Here is a 17,604-nt window from a genome sequence, read left to right as displayed (position 1 = left end):
AAATAAACACACAAAGGCAGTGGACCTATCGATTGTGGTATAGTTAAATAAGTAGGGTATCGAACACAGGGAACAGTAAATTAAAACTAAAAACTAATTCTATCTAAATTAATTAATAAGTAGGGGGTTTTCTCTAGTTTTACAAGAGTAGAAACTTACTAACTATGACTTAAACTAGAAAAAACAAAGAATTAACGAGATTCAATAATGGGAAGGAACTACTATTTAGTTCAACACCATTTCCACTGTGTTTTCCGAGTCGGCTCCTTTCAGCAGCTTTTCTATCTCCTCCAAGTGTATGTCAAAATCTCCGTTACCTCCAGAAGGTAGCAAAAACTTTCTTGGATCTTTTTCTTCCAAATCGATAAATGAGATCTCTTCTTTTCCTTCCTCTTCTTGTATGATCTTTGGTAAAGCTCTAAATATTGCCGACTCATCTCCTACCCTTAAGGTTAGTGTAGACTCACATACATCAATTAAAGCACATGCGGTGCTTAAAAATGACCTCCCCAAAATAATCGGAATTTCGGGGTCTTCTTCAATATCAAGCACCACAAAGTCTACTGGAAAGATGAACTTGTCGACTTTAATGAGAAGATCCTTGCAAACGCCTCTTGGATGAATTGTTGTCTTGTCTACCAAATTGATCTTCATGTTTACCGGCCTTGGCTCCGGTAAATTCAACTTCTTGAAGAAAGAGAAAGCCATCAGGTTGATGCTTGCACCCGAGTCGGTCAACGCTTGAGTGATAAGTGCATTTCCAAATTGGCACGGAATTATGATACTCCCCGGATCGCCCTTCTTTTTGGGTAACTCACTCAATATTATTTCCGCGACTTCAGCTAAAACTTTCCTAGCAGCAAAGAGACCCTTTAGCAAGTTAAAATACTTAGGCATTTGAAGCATCGTTTCTACAAATTGCATGTTGACTTGTAGGGCTCTAACATGCTCCATAAAAGCTCTATAAGCTTCAACTTTTTCAACAGGCATGGCTCTGATTGGGAATGGTAAAGGGGGATTATATGGCTTTAAGGGAATGACCGTTTTGTCATTAGCGCATGGACTCGTCGAGTCCATTAGAGGGACTCGGCGAGTCTGGTCGGGTTTAGCTGGAGCTGACTCTTCTGCTTTTTCTTTCTTCCTATTGGAGATCCTCTGTGCATGTGTGAAAATTTCTTCATAGCTGGAAGTCACAATACTCACATTCTCCATTCTTGGATTATTTTTGGTGTTACTTGGAAGTTGACCCGGTTTTCTTTCGTTTACTTGATGTGCAAGTTGTTCCAGCTGTTTCTCAATGTTGAGAATGGATGCCTGCTGATTCCTTATCATATTTCTGGTCTCGTGTATTGTAGCATTGTGATCATTTTATCTCTTTTCGAACGCGGCTATGAATCGAGTGAACAATTCTTCTAAATCGGCTTTCTTTTCCATTACCGGTTCTTCCTTTTGATAAAATTCCCTCTCCTTCTGCTTGTATTTCTCCTCCTTAGCCTTCTTGTATTCTTCGTATGGGAGCCATTCCTTCTTCGGTTTCCGCCAATTCTTGTCGTATCGATCGCCACTTGAGTAGAACACTTGAGCCTTCTTGTTTCCATTTTCATCCAAATCACAATCCTTTGTGAGATGGGGCCCTCTACAATTCCCACATCCAACTCAAATAGCATGGATTGTTTGATCCATTTTTGTCATCCTTCTATCTAGACTATCGAGCTTAGCTATCACCGCCGCCATGCTATCATTGGCCGAGTTCACTACCCCCCGACTTACTTCATTTCTTGGATTGTGGTATTCTTTAGAATGCTTAGACAAATTCTTCAATTAACTCCTTGATTACCGGGGGCGCCTTCTTCGTGAGCGGGCCTTGTGAATCGAGAAATTGCCTTGTGGTGACATTGACTCCATCATAGAAAATGGAGACCACTTGTTGGCTGTTGAGGTCATGGTGTGGGCAATTTCTAAGAAGCCCTTTGTACCTTTCCCAAGCTTCATAAAGAGATTCCCCGGGTTGTTGCTCGAAGTTGGCGATGGCTTTCTTCAACTTAGCTATTTTGGAAGGCGGGAAAAAGTGGTCTATGAATTCTTCTTTCATCTTGGCCCATGTGGTGACCGATCCGGGAGGAAGTGACTTAAGCCAATCCTTTGCAGCACCCTTGAACGTGACTGGAAGCATGCGAAGTAGCTGGGTCTCGCGAGGCACATTTGGTACATTGAAGTATTCAGCCACATCATTTACTTCATCCAAGTGCTTGTAGGCATCTTTGTGGTCTTTCCCATAAAAAGGAATCTCCTTGAGTTGAGCGATAATATGGCCCTTTAGCACGAAGGTAGTGTTGGATTAATGTCTAAGTCCATAACTATATTTGGTAAGACTTGACCCGACCCGGCATGGTCCATTTGGGTTGCATACCATCATGCACTTGAATGAGAGAAATAAGACACTTATGGTTATTAATATATTATAAGTTCTAGTATATTAATAATAAGAATAATAAGATTATTTAATTAGTATTGATCAAGAATTAATCTAGGATTAATTAAGTGATCAAAAGAAGACTAATTAAATATATGGGTTGATAGTGTAAATCATCCATACTTGTATAGTGGGCTAATGCTCCATGGATAATCAAGTTGGGCTAAAACCCATAGGATGGTCCATGGATGCTCCATGGTGTATTTGTACCCATGGATCCAAGGAAATGGAAAGCCATGACAATTAAGAGTTTACCCTAATTGTGTAACTATATAAGCATCTTATTATTGAGGAAAAATTGGCCACTAGAGATAGTGAAGAAAGGGCTAGCCGATTTTGGTGAGTGTAGAATTCTCTCAAGTCATTCTAAGTGTTTTGATGATTGTGATTCCATTTGAGGTGTCACACTTGGGGCACTAGGCACTCAAACTTCATGAAGACATTCTACACCAAAGAGGTATGTATTCTATCTTGCTATAGTCATTGTTATGTATGCTAGATTAGGATAATACCTTGGAAGTTCTTATTTGCATGTATAATAGAGAAAACATAGATCCAAGGTATTTAGGGTTGCATGTACACTTAGGAAGTGTTAGAATGCTCAAAACCCAACAGTGGTATCAGAGCCACGGGTTGTTTTCTGTTATATTGATGCAAATATTTTATTTTCAAAGTTGAAAAAAAAAATGAAAAAAAACATGAAGTTTGTCAAATTTTAAGATAATTACTTGTTCTTGTGAAAAACTAATTATTTGTAAAATTTGAATAATGTGCTTTATGAGTTGAATTAGGTCAAATTTAATAAAAGATAAAATAATATGATTATTTTATTAGTTTTAAAAGTTTGATCTAAAGAGTTTTATTTTTTTTGAAACCTCCATAAGTTATGGATATGAAAAGGTTTTTAAAAAAAAATTGATTCAAAGTTTTTTTATGGAGTTACAAAACTTGGTCTTAATGTTTTAAAGAATTCCATAACTTGTTCTTAAGATATGGAACATGAAAAGTTTTTTTTTTTGAATTATCTTGTTCTTATGAGTTGCTTAGATTAATAGAAAAGTTAGTTGAAATAGTTGTTTTCAATCCATTTTAATCTAAGAGTTGAGTATAAAATGTGTTTGTGTAACTTGTCCTCAAGTTACATGAAGAGTCACATTAAAGACTCATAAAATTCATAAAAGTTGGCAATGGTTACAAAATGAAGAGTCTTGTGTCATTGAATAATTTTTTATGACTCCATAACTTGTCCTCAAGTTATGGATGTCCAAGAGTCACTTCATTAAAGAATAAATATGTAACCATAATTAAATCCATAAGTTATAAAATAAAGAAAAGGTAGTTCTTTTATTAGTTTAAAGTCTTCCATAACTTGTCCTCAAGTTATGGAACTTGAAGAGTTTTTGGATTAAAACTACTTTAAACACATAAGTTATGGAATTAATTAGTTTTGAATAGTTTCAAAACTTGCCCTCAAGTTTTGGAATTTGTAAAGTTTTCACTTATGAATACTTTAATTCCAAGTTAGCCCTTAGAATTTTAAAAGTTAAAATTCAACCCTTATACTTTATAATATTATAAGTTAATAATATATATATGTATAAGAGTAAAGTCAGTCTTACCGCTAGTACGCCTCATTCACGAAGCCGGTCTATAAGGTGGGTATAAGGTTGTTGCCTATAAAATGGCAACTTAATGGGTGTCCACTCTCACCCACCGCTTGCTTGACTGGTGGAGGGTCGTTAGCCGAACGGGTTTGACAGGACTAGAATTCTCCCTTCATTAAAAGTATTAATGAAAAATACTAAGTAACTAAACTCTTAATAATACCCAATCTTAGTTACTTAGGAAAAATGTGAATAAGGTGCTAATCCATGAAATTACACTTTACACTTTGTCTAAGTCGTTAGTGGAGCGTGTGTGGTTAACCGGCACACTAACTTGGACTTAACAAGGTAGGTAAAGGGTGACTTAATATTTATCATAGTATCGATGGAGCGTGTGTGGTTAACCGGCACATCGATTGAGGGGTAATTTATTAAGGGTACCAAGTGATTTGCATGGTTACTTCACACCTTGTTTTGTGATCCTCGGCATCCCAGTCACAAAACCTGAAGGGCACACTCGAGATTGAAACATGCCTTTGAAAAGTTCAATGAATCTCAAAGATCTAGGAGTTTCAAAACCAATTAAAACCTAATAATACATTTCGTTTATCTTGGTGGAAATTGGTGAATCGTCATTCACCTACCTTCAAATATTTTATAGCTTGGATTACGGCATACCTCTTCTAAGTTATAAAATAGTTTGTTGGGTCCTAGCCTTAATATTTCATATTGGGTGTTATATTAAGGACTTAAGATCAACTATCTTGAATATCTCCCAAAAGATGTCTGGTTTAGACACTTATGATCTTCCCAAATCTCTTGAAACAAGGTTTCCTAATGAAGATGATGTCCCATGGATATCATACTTCTTTCTCCTCCTCCAATTATTCTCCCTAACCCGCAAGTTCTTGAAAAGTTAAGGTCACTCAAGCCCTATTGGCAAGGCAAGGTCTAGGTGTGATCACATCTTGGAGATGTAGTCACATATTGACAAGCCGGGAGAGTTGGGTGTCAAAGTCTTGAGAAAGTTGGTGGTTCAATCACTTTCTAAGTCACATAGTGAGTTCCTTTGGGACACCTATGAAACAGACTATGACAAGACCCTTAATGATCTTATCTATTTGCTAAGATCAACTTCCTAAAACTTTATGGACATTGACAATGATGACATTGGATATCTAGTAAAGCATTCTCTTCCCAATGGAAAGGGATCGGCCATAGTCAACTCGGTTGACCAAATGGTAAAGAGAAAAGCTAAGTCTGTGATAGTCTCGGGTACCATTATCAAAGGGTCCATATGTTTATATTGCCAAAGGAAGGGGCATTGGTTGCGAAGCTGCCAAATTTACCTAAGGATGTTAAAGTCAATAAGTTTGACTCTACTTCAGGTAAATTCCACTATCTAACTCTGTTAAGTTTCTATTCTGAGATTCTTGATACATGATGTGACTGGGTCACATGGTGATGTTTTAAGAATGAAAGAAAAGTGAAGAAACTTAAAGAAAGAATATGCTGAATCTGATGGCGTAGATGGATTTCTATCGCATAGTTTGAAGATCGGATTCTTGAGCAACTTCTTAGGAGTTATGAGATATTGCTTAGGAATAGATAACAACAAGTTTTCATATGGATTGTAAGGATAAGTTTTTCCGCAAAGTTTTAAAATAAAAGAAAAATTTTTGATTTTATTTATTTTAAAATATCCTTACAATGGCTTTTGAGGAAAATTTGTTGCTTATATGATTCCATTAAGAGCAAGAGTGGAAATATGAAATTGATTCTTTCATTTGTGGTAATGTCTAGATTTACCAAATAAGGAAAGATTCTCATCACCCAAGTTTCAATTGGACTGGAACTTGGAATCATGCATGTTGTATAGCATGATGAATGAGAACTTTCAAGTTTTGGAAAATTAAGACTAATTACTCGGCCACATGGATGTGTGAGTCAAGTAAAGGACTAAGGGATCAAGTACACATTCTTGTGCACTGATTAAGTCCACCACAGAAGATTGATAAGACTATTCGTCATAGTTTACTAAAGCTCAGTAAATATGATTATACTTACAAGCTTAAGTGTAACTCTGAGACATTGGAAAAGGTTCCAATGTATGGCAGGGCGAATAAGAAGAATCAATTTAGGCAGAAGGATAAAAGTTTCTCAAATCTGAAAAGATGGGAGAGTACTTTAGTATCAGTTTTTGTGATCATCTTAATGATTAAGAAACCATAGCACAATTAGTTCTCTAAGGAAATCTTAGTGCATTCTTATGACTAAGAAGAGGGATCTTGAATTGTTGAAGTGGTTAAATCAAGAAGATGAGTCATACTTCGTTCCAATACAAGTCTTAGAGTCATACTCCAAGATTGTAATTTGAGTGACATGTCTCAAAAGAAGGTTAAAACACTTGTCAAATGTAAGAGTAAAAGTTTTTCTACTCTTGTACATTTGAAATTGGTAAGTTGTGATGTTTTGGATAAAAACAAAGACCAACTTAGGCCAATTGGGTAAAGTGTTTTTCTTGATTAGAATCCGCACTATCTCTTGGATGTTTGACAAGGGAGTCTTATATGTCAAGAGGACAGTGGGAGTCTTAAAGGTCTTGAAAGTCTCAAGAAATAATCAAGAATAAAACCTGAAGTTCTTCGCTAGCACACGACTTGAGGTTTATAACCTATCGTGTTGACATATCTGTGCCCATTCCAGTTAAAGTTGGCTTTGCATATGAGTTCTTAGAGTTCTCAGTTTGTTGCATAACAACTTGGAAGCAATGGCAGGCCCTTGAGCTGCCAGGTGGCAAGAAGTTAAGATTGAGTTTAATCCATATGGTTTTGGATTTGTCATTATCTTTGTCTTGTGATTATGGTTTGACAAATTCATATGGGTAGGAACTCATACACCATATAAATCTAAGTGTCATAAGGTTTCTCTCCGATTCATGAAAATGATGGTGAGGAAACACTTTCACTAAGTAGATTTTATCTAGATAGCAATTGTGATATTTGCATTCTCAAAGTCGTTAGTGGAGCGCGTGTGGTTAACCGGCACACTAACCTGGACTTGTGAGAAGTGGCAAAAAGGTCTAAACATTATGATTACGGCATCCCTCTTCATAATTGTTTAGATACACAAGTGTGCTATCTAAGGGAAGGTGTATGATTTTGATAAAGACTTATCAAAACAATCTAGTATCAGAAATCTGAACTTTGGTAAGAAAGTCAGCTGATTTCTGAGTACATGTCAAAGCTAGTGGGAGCATAAGTGTTATGCTAATAATCATCATGTTAGTGGGAGCATGATAATTATGATAAGTATTGCAAGTTAGCAATGTTAATTATAGAAAACAAAAATTTTAATTGGGAAAAAGTTGTTTTGCTATAATTAAGGGAGAGGAAATTATACTTCATATCAAATCTATAAGGTTTAGATCTGAGGTTTTAATCATTTAGTCAAGGATATATATGAATTTCATGTTGGAATGGCTCAACATAAGGAAATTCTGTATATGGGTCCATTATTTGCGTTCTAAAATTCGATTATGATTACGGCATCCCTTTTCATAATCTGAATTATGAGAACTTGGCAAATTGAAATGGAAATATTATAGCAAAAGACTGGTTTAGTCTTTATGTAAGACATCATGAATCGTGTCCCATATGCTTCGGATATAGGATCGATTACATGTGCTATAATCATCCGTTCTAAAATTTTCCAAATGCCTGGGGCATTAAGAAGGGAAAAGGTTTAGAACTGGATATGACTAAAAGGATTAAACAATTGTCGAGGACAATCTAAGGTTTACCAAAGATTGGTTGCTCAAGGACAGTTGGAAGTATAGTGATAATTCTGGAAGGACCATATTGACATAATCTGTAAGGAGGCAACTCTTGTTCAGAAGTGATAGTCAAAATGGAATCTGGAAATGTTTCAAAGTTAGAATTTTCACTTTGTGTAAGATTAAGGAAACTTAATGCAAGAAGGATGGTTCCAAGGAGTTGATCTCCTTTGGAATGATCTGTAATGTTTGTTGTCAAGTCTTTATGACTTTGTGCATAATCATTACAAGAGGATCAATGCACATAAGTTTAGAATCTGACAGATTCCAGTAAATGGCATGAATTTGGAATTCTTGCATTTGCAGTAAGGATTTGGGAGTGTGAAAAGAGAATCATTGAAGTTATGTTCAATGGATCTAGTTCACAAAGTAAAGATCATAGACAAACATAGTATGCATACTTAGTGTGTGGCATGACTAGTGTTTTGAAAAAAACATAGTGTACATGCTTGGAGCATGGGACAACTATTGTTTTAAATTCAAGAATAAAGTTGATAGCTGAAACAGTATACAATGAATAATGTGTAATCATATGGTGATAAATAAAAGGTGTTTATTTATGTTCAAAGAGTTGATACCATATTGGATTCAATTATTATTGTGTTTCACTTTGCATGTTTTGACTTCCCGAATAAACTGGGTTATTCTTTCGGAATGACTAAGTTATTCAAACTATCCACAGTCGGTCATATGTTGGAAGTAGATATGAATTAAGACTGTCATGATGGGTTGTAGAGGTCTAAGGTGTTGGACAAGGCTACAACAATCATGAGTGCTCATAAGTTCTGAGTATTGGATTCAACCCACGCTCATTGGAATCACTTCATGGATTTTATCACGAGTGATCATGAGACGATAATATCTTATATTCTTCAAACCTAGAGATATGAGTTGTTACTATGAGTTGATAGTACATTGATAGCACGAAAACGCATTTGGTAACTCGGTGCTATAAAACGTGCCTTTGTGTATGATTCAACAAGTAGTAGAACAAGCCATATGAGTCGAAGTTTATCCGTTCCTTTTACCTTCGGGATAAAAGCGATATCTGTGGGCCCCTCGATGATTTGATGATGACAAATGGAAGTGCTCGGCCGGGCCAGGACTGATTTGATTTGTTCAATTAGTCAGTTGTCATAAATCGGAAATCGGGAAACAACAAATGGACAGAGAGAATGATTATAATCCATGTCTCAGTCCATATGATATCTAGAATGGAGGAATATATGATCCCTTATCTAATGGACAAGTCACTGACAAAGGTCAGAGTTCATCTACAAGGTCAGAGTTCGACAGAAGCTTTTGAGAGCTACGATTGCCGGTTGGTTCCTGAAGTCATACGCAATAATAGTTTTAGACTTATCCAAGTGGGAGACTGTTGGATTAATGTCTAAGTCCATAACTATATTTGGTAAGACTTGACCCGACCCGGCATGGTCCATTTGGGTTGCATACCATCATGCACTTGAATGAGAGAAATAAGACACTTATGGTTATTAATATATTATAAGTTCTAGTATATTAATAATAAGAATAATAAGATTATTTAATTAGTATTGATCAAGAATTAATCTAGGATTAATTAAGTGATCAAAAGAAGACTAATTAAATATATGGGTTGATAGTGTAAATCATCCATACTTGTATAGTGGGCTAATGCTCCATGGATAATCAAGTTGGGCTAAAACCCATAGGATGGTCCATGGATGCTCCATGGTGTATTTGTACCCATGGATCCAAGGAAATGGAAAGCCATGACAATTAAGAGTTTACCCTAATTGTGTAACTATATAAGCATCTTATTATTGAGGAAAAATTGGCCACTAGAGATAGTGAAGAAAGGGCTAGCCGATTTTGGTGAGTGTAGAATTCTCTCAAGTCATTCTAAGTGTTTTGATGATTGTGATTCCATTTGAGGTGTCACACTTGGGGCACTAGGCACTCAAACTTCATGAAGACATTCTACACCAAAGAGGTATGTATTCTATCTTGCTATAGTCATTGTTATGTATGCTAGATTAGGATAATACCTTGGAAGTTCTTATTTGCATGTATAATAGAGAAAACATAGATCCAAGGTATTTAGGGTTGCATGTACACTTAGGAAGTGTTAGAATGCTCAAAACCCAACAGGTAGCGGTTGCGGGAATTGCGGGCTGTACAAGTCCCGGGCCGGTGTCATGGCGCATCCTCTTCTTCCATTCCCCCATGGGGACTTCATCGATATTAGCCATAGCGATAGCTAAATCGTCTTCAAACTCGAATTCGTGCTCGTATGTGGGTTCTTCTTCTTCCTCAGTCTCGTACTCGGCGTCTTCTTGAATTGGGTCTCCGATTGTCAAAGAGGCACTGGATGCTCCTGATTTGTTGCTCCTCTTCTTGCTAAAAACGGACTTGAGGTTTTTGAGTGGCGAGTTCTTTGAAGAAGTGGATTCTCCAACGGTTTTGCCTTTGCTCCTCCTTAGTGTGGATTCCAGGTCTTCAAGAGGAGGGACCAGAGGTGTATCAGATCCTCGAGTCATGTAACAACTGTAAACAAAACCAAAAACGCATAAAAAGAACAAAAATAAAATAAAAAATTAAAACTGTAAACAACGATGTACTCGCCGAGTTGGCACGAGTGTACTCGACGAGTTCAAGGCAAAACACAGAAAAAAATTTCTAGTTACTTTAAAAACGGATTTTTATTAAAACTTATACTACTTAATAAATTACCTTTTAATTAACTTTGTGTAAGATAAATCCCACACAAAGGATCGATTAAATTAGAATTTAACGTTAATTTTAGAACCGTTACCCGGCAACGGCGCCAAAAACTTGATGTGTGCAAACTCACTTAGTTTTAAACCTACTTTCAATTATAAAATTAACACACAAAGGCAGTGGACCTATCAATTGTGGTATAGTTAAATAAGTAGGGTATCGAACACAAGGAACGGTAAATTAAAACTAAAAACTAATTCTATCTAAATTAATTAATAAGTAGGGGGTTTTCTCTAGTTTTACAAGACTAGAAACTTACTAACTATGACTTAAACTAGAAAAACAAAGAATTAAATAGATTCAATAATGGGAAGGAACTTCTGTTTAGTTCAACTCAATTGATCCTATGGTTTATTTCAAGGTAATGGTGCAATGGATTAACTCTTTTGCTGGTTACCGATTCAAGTGATTAGATTCGCGTTCACTACACTAATCCTTAGCAAATAAACTAACTTAAACAGTGATCAGTTGTCTAATTTAATTAAATTCAGTAGATTAATTATTCGGGTTAATTTAGACTTGCAATAGTTAACTAATTTGGTCCTTTAATTAACTTCTTGTTGATGGTCATCACACATGCTCATACATGAATTCACTCAATTTTCTTATTAATTCTAGTTTCGTATTCATTAATCCTAGACATATGACAAAGTGGTCACATAGCATATGAGGTTGATAATCAAAAGATGTTCATGCTATTCAATTACCTTCCTATTAACAGAAAATTAATTATCATTCACACACAAGGTTCTTTGGCAAGATAAAATAACAAAAATCACCAACTTTAAATTAATCCTACCAATAATCAAACCATAGTATCAATTTTGTATCTCCAAACAGAAGTTTAAGAGTTTTAGCTAATGATTGAAGTGAATAACAACAAACAAATAGATTCTAATTGTTTAACCATAATGAAAAATAAAAGATTAAGTAGAATGATGAAATTTGTCTCAAATCTCCTTCGGAATTGGATTCTAGCTTGTATCTTCGTCCTCTAGGGTTTTTATGACTCTTGAATCGCAGCTAACCTCTCCAGAATGGTTCCAGAATTCTCCCTCATCGTTATGAGAAGTTATCTTTATATATGCGAAACGACTCGTCGAGTCCATCTCTCAATCCCCGTATGTGATAAGTCTCTGGGTCTCCGAGTCTTTATCTTCTCGAATATTCTCTTGGACTCCCCGAGTAGTCGACCCTACTCGCCGAGTAGGTGTTGTTTTTAGTCTTTTTCCTCTTTGTTCCATTCTCGAGCTCTCAACCGCTTCTCCTGCTTCCTTTTGCTTCCGAGCTTCACTTTTGGACTGAAAACATAATTCAAACACATTTAAGTACCTTTTGTCCATGAAATGCAATAATTTAGCTAATAAATGAATAAAAATCTACACTTAATATGAACTAAATATGCACATATCAAAATACCCCACACTTGACTTTTACTTGCCCCCAAGCAAAACTGAATTTTAACACATTAGAATCACATATGACAACTCCAATCTAACCCAACCATTATGCCAAGACTGCAATGCGTACATTTGTGTCTAAATTTTTCCAAATAACCCCCATACTCCAAATACTCACAATCCTCATAAACATTCGCCCACTCACCCTGAACTATGCTCATTTTATGCATCCCTCTGAATCCATCCGCAGAAAACCTCTTACCCTCAAGGTATTTTTAGTTGAGCAACCCAAGCATACATAATCTAGAATTACAGGAGCTCTTTTGAATTCTTCACTTCCTTGATAATTTGATCTTTGATTTCTTTGAATTCACCACCTTTATTGTTTGATTTTCGGTATCTTCAACTTTTTGAATTTCTTGGAATTTTGATCTTTTGATCTTCACTTTATTTGCTCCAAAATTCTTCAAACTTTTCTTGCAATTCTCTCTTTTTTTTTACAAGTACCACTCTTTTTTCACTCAAAACCCTACATGCTTAAGCAGGGGCGCTCAACTTCATCCTTTATTGGCTAACGATAATAATTTTCCTGCATACATTTCATGTTTAAGCTGCTAAACATATTGCATCCCTCAGGCTGAGCGAGGTCGTGTTTTTGTCCCATGATTTCACTGGAATAAGGAAGCCACAAATGCATTAGAACGTATATAGGCTCAACTAAACATTTGGGTTTTCATGCAATTATCAACACAATTCTAACATGGAATCCTAATTTGCTTTTACCACAATTTTCTAAATTAAGTCCTAAGTAATATTTTTGGTATGCTATTTTTAAATTAGCCTAAATTAAGATTCTAAATTTTCTAATATGTGACCAACCCCCTACCCCACACTTATTTTATGCAATGCCCTCATTGCATATTATACAATAAAAATGCAAATATAGAGGGAATTGGAACAAACTCCCCTGGGGTAGCAGTCGATAGGTTGATAACTCTTTTTTTTTCAGCTCCAACTTCAATTGACTTTAGCCATGGAAACAACTCATCCAAGTCTTGGACATCAAATCACATGTGGCAGCTCCAAATAGGCAGGGAAAACAGTGTAAGATCTTGAAGAATCGATATGGAGGAATAAATGGTCAAGTGGTACACTCAGCAGCATCAAATCAGCAGTCCTCTTGGTATAAAAATGAATGACTCGTCGAGTCATATATGCGACTCGTCGAGTATAGTCGCGAATAGGTTCGAATACGCGAGAATACTAGGCGACTCATGGAGTCAGTTAGGTGCACTCAGCGAGTAGACCGCTGGGTGAAAAAATCGCATTCTGCATTTGTTCCAGCTTCTGATAAAATCTTCAAAACTTCTCACAAATTCTAGACTCATTCGCTCATGTCCCTAGGGACCGGACTCGACACCTTAACTCTAGACTTCGCCCTTTCTTGACTTGTTTCCACTCTTTATAACTCTTATATTTTTCCTTCCTCTATCAAACTCTAGACCCTTCTATGCAAGCATTCTAACCCAAAATCGTCATCAAATTACACGCACCGTGGGTCATCAACCCAAACGAGTTGGCTAGCCGGGTGACAAACATACCACCATTAATTTTTGATGTCTTGCGATCCTTGACCGCACCCTCCGCCAAATAGGAAGCCAAACACCACGGAATGTTGCAAAAAGTGGCTGGTGTGATAATGCTCCATAGATAAAAGACATCAAGGTTAGAAACCTTGCATCATCCTTTCCTTGGTTGATGGTAGTGGAGATAAGGCGGTGAATGAGACGGTGTGTGGGCAACCGAATACTTCCTTCTTGGGCCGACTTTGGAATGTACAACTTGTTGGCGATCGTGTTCCACCATCCTGTGCTCGTAACACCATCGGGGAACACCTTGTGAGAATGTTCCATAAAGGCGCGAAAAATAGCTATCGAGACCAATGGGCGGTCATAGATTCCCAGCCGACAAGCAAGATCAATAACTGAGCACTGATGAAACTCGCCCCCAAGGCAAAAACTGAAACTTGCCGGGTGATAGAAATCGTCACCTCCACGGAAAGATACCGTAGAGAAGAATTCCCAGCAAAGTTCCTAGTACACCGACTCTTGAATTCTAAAGACCCGACTCCACCCATCGTAAACCATCGTTTCCCCTCCGAATGTAAATTCCTTCACAATATAAGATGCTAACTCCTCCTCATACCGGACATTCTCTAACCAATCCCAATCAACTTTGTTTGGCACGTAGATCTCCTTCTTTCTAACTTGAGCTAATTTCTTCTTCCATCTCGTCATGGTTGAAGCTGATTCGATTTGAGGAAAATTAAACCAAGGAAAATCTCCTTGGCGTCCACCGGGACTTTGACACCTGTGAAACATTGTCCCTGCAAAACAAAGAACACAAAACCCAGAAAACACAGAAAATCATCAGAATAGATCACGCCTGAGTCCCCGACTGGACTCGTCGAGTCGCAAGAACTGCGCGAGTCAGTCGGTGAGTCGGTCAAAATCCGACCATGAAAACTCAAAATTACTTCAAGGGTTTTGTCCAAGGATGTTCCTAAGATGTATTAAAGGAGAAATGACCATCCAAAACAACATAATTGATGTAAAATCAAAACCCTAGAAATTCACTATACTTCAAAATCGGGTATTATATGAAATTGGCAAGCTAGATCATCTAAAAATCATGCCTTTAACAGAAATTAGGAAGATATTCAGTACCTTTTGTGATGGAAACTGAAAAACATGAAGAAATTTTGAAGATGTTGATGAATGCTTGAGAGAGTAAGAATGGAGGCGCACGACGAGTGAAGGAGAAAAAATGATTTCATTAGGGTTAAAACCCTAGTTACCGGTTGTAAAAATAATTTTAAATTTTTTTTTCTGTAAATAAAACCGACTCATCGAGTCAGGGTTAGACTCGACGAGTCTGGTCGCGATTTTTAAACTCATCTGGAATCTGAATCGACTCGTCGAGTCATGGTCAGACTCGGCGAGTCTCTTGCAAACAATTCAAAAAATTAAATCATTTTGCCATTAAAAATTTCTTTCACCCCACACTTAGTCCATACGCACTCTCAATCAAACATGTCTGACGAATTGGAAGATTAAAATCCTAAAAACGAAAAAAAAAAATCAAACAAAACTAAAAAGATAAAAGAAAGCAAACTCTAAATAACGGGTTGCCTCCCGCCAAGCGCTTCTTTTTAAGGAGTCGTTAGTTGGACTCCTTCCCATCTACGTCTCGTCATCTTCCAGCATCGGGTACGCACGCCTAATCTTTTGTGGTTTGTACTTTGTCTTGTAAGCGTGAATCTTATTTTTGTATGCCCGTCTCAAGTCTTCTTTCTTCTTTCTCATAGTATCATCCTCAGCTGCTTGAAATTCCCTTCTCCTCTTTTTCTTTTTCACCCCATTCTTTTGCACCTTTTCTTGCACCTCGTTTTCCTCAAACTTAATTACTTCATATTTTGTGAAAGTTCGTGCTCTAGGTTTGGTAATGAATGGTTGATCAGCCTCAACTCTCCTATCCCTTGCCTTCTCCTCTTTTTCGATGCTTACCTCATCTTCAAGCAGAATTGCATCAAGACATGCTATATGAACGTGTTGAACTTCAGTATCCATTTTTCCTTTTGTTGTTTGTTCTTCTAAGGAATAAGGAAAAACATCCATGTCCAGCACATGCACAGAACTAACAACAAGCAGATCTAAGTCGTCCAGGTTTTTGGTAATTTCGACTGGACTCGTCGAGTCTAGGAAAGTGACTCGGCGAGTCGGATCGCGTTTCACCATTTCCACTGTGTTTTCCGAGTCGACTCCTTTCAGCAGCTTTTCTATCTCCTCCAAGTCTATGTCAAAATCTCCGTTACCTCCAGAAGGTAGCAAAAACTTTCTTGGATCATTTTCTTGCAAAAGTGCAAGTTCTTTTTGTAGTATCTTATCATCCAAATCGATAAATGAGATCTCTTCTTTTCCTTCCTCTTCTTGCATGATCTCTGGTAAAGCTCTAAATATTGCCGACTCGTCTCCTACCCTTAACGTTAGTGTAGACTCACATACATCAATTAAAGCACATACGGTGCTTAAAAATGACCTCCCCAAAATAATCGGAATTTCGGGGTCTTCTTCAATATCAAGCACCACAAAGTCTACTGGAAAGATGAACTTATCGACTTTAATGAGAAGATCCTCGCAAACGCCTCTTGGATGAATTGTTGTCTTGTCTGCCAAATTGATCTTCATATTTACCGGCCTTGGCTCCGGTAAATTCAACTTCTTGAAGAAAGAGAAAGCCATCAGGTTGATGCTTGCACCCGAGTCGGTCAACGCTTGAGCGATAAGTGCATTTCCAAATTGGCACGGAATTATGATACTCCCCGGATCGCCCTTCTTTTCGGGTAACTCACTCAATATTATTTCCGCGACTTCAGCTAAATCTTTCCTAGCAACAAAGAGACCCTTTAGCAAGTTAAAATACTTGGGCGTTTGAAGCATCGTTTCTACAAATTGCATGTTGACTTGTAGGGCTCTAACATGCTCCATAAAAGCTCTATAAGCTTCAACTTTTTCAACAGGCATGGCTCTGATTGGGAATGGTAAAGGGGGATTATATGGCTTTAAGGGAATGACCGTTTTGTCATTAGCGCATGGACTCGTCGAGTCCATTAGAGGGACTCGGCGAGTCTGGTCGGGTTTAGTTGGAGCTGACTCTTCTACTTTTTCTGTCTTCCTATTGGAGATCCTATGTGCATGTGCGAAAATTTCTTCATAGCTGGAAGTCACAATACTCACATTCTCCATTCTTGGATTATTTTCGGTGTTACTTGGAAGTTGACCCGGTTTTCTTTCGTTCACTTGATGTGCAAGTTGTCCCAGCTGTTTCTCAATGTTGAGAATGGATGCCTGCTGATTCCTTATCATATTTCTGGTCTCGTGTATTGCAGCATGGTGATCATTGTGTCTCTTTTCGGACGCGGCTTTGAATCTAGTGTACAATTCTTCAAAATCGGCTTTCTTTTCCATTACCGGTTCTTCCTTTTGATAAAATTCCCTCTCCTTCTGCTTGTATTTCTCCTCCTTAGCCTTCTTGTATTCTTCGTATGGGAGCCATTCCTTCTTCGGTTTCTGCCAATTCTCGTCGTATCGATCGCCACTTGATTAGAACACTTGAGCCTTCTTGTTTCCATTTTCATCCAAATCATAATCCTTTGTGAGATGGGGCCCTCTACAATTCCCACATCCAACTCAAATAGCATGGATTGTTTGATCCATTTTTGTCATCCTTCTATCTAGACTATCGAGCTTAGCTATCACCGCCGCCATGCTATCATTTGCCGAGTTCACTACCCCCCGACTTACTTCATTTCTTGGATTGTGGTATTCTCTAGAATGCTTAGAGAATTCTTCAATTAACTCCTTGATTACCGGGGGCACCTTCTTCGTGAGCGGGCCTTGTGAATCGAGCAATTGCCTTGTGGTGACATTGACTCCATCATAGAAAATGGAGACCACTTGTTGGCTATTG

At 37.4% G+C, this 17,604-nt stretch overlaps 1 protein-coding gene and 1 non-coding gene across 2 annotated transcripts; one reads left to right on the top strand and one right to left on the bottom strand.

Moving 5' to 3' along the window:
- Nucleotides 1-225: 225 nt before the first annotated feature.
- Nucleotides 226-990, bottom strand: LOC145096174 (uncharacterized). The gene has a single exon (XM_079033940.1). The coding sequence runs from the start codon at nt 988-990 to the stop codon at nt 226-228; it is 765 nt and encodes a 254-aa protein (XP_078890066.1).
- Nucleotides 991-1,937: 947 nt separating this feature from the next.
- On the top strand, nt 1,938-2,044 carry LOC145096427 (small nucleolar RNA R71). Its single transcript, XR_013703836.1, has one exon. It is a non-coding gene; the product is annotated as a small nucleolar RNA R71 (small nucleolar RNA).
- The last annotated feature ends 15,560 nt before the right edge of the window (nt 2,045-17,604 follow it).

Source organism: Lactuca serriola, chromosome 3 (assembly GCF_051521515.1).
Source record: "Lactuca serriola cultivar US96UC23 chromosome 3, Lser_US96UC23_V15, whole genome shotgun sequence".
Classification (NCBI taxonomy): Eukaryota; Viridiplantae; Streptophyta; class Magnoliopsida; order Asterales; family Asteraceae; genus Lactuca; species Lactuca serriola.
This window is presented reverse-complemented; position numbering and strand designations above follow the sequence as displayed.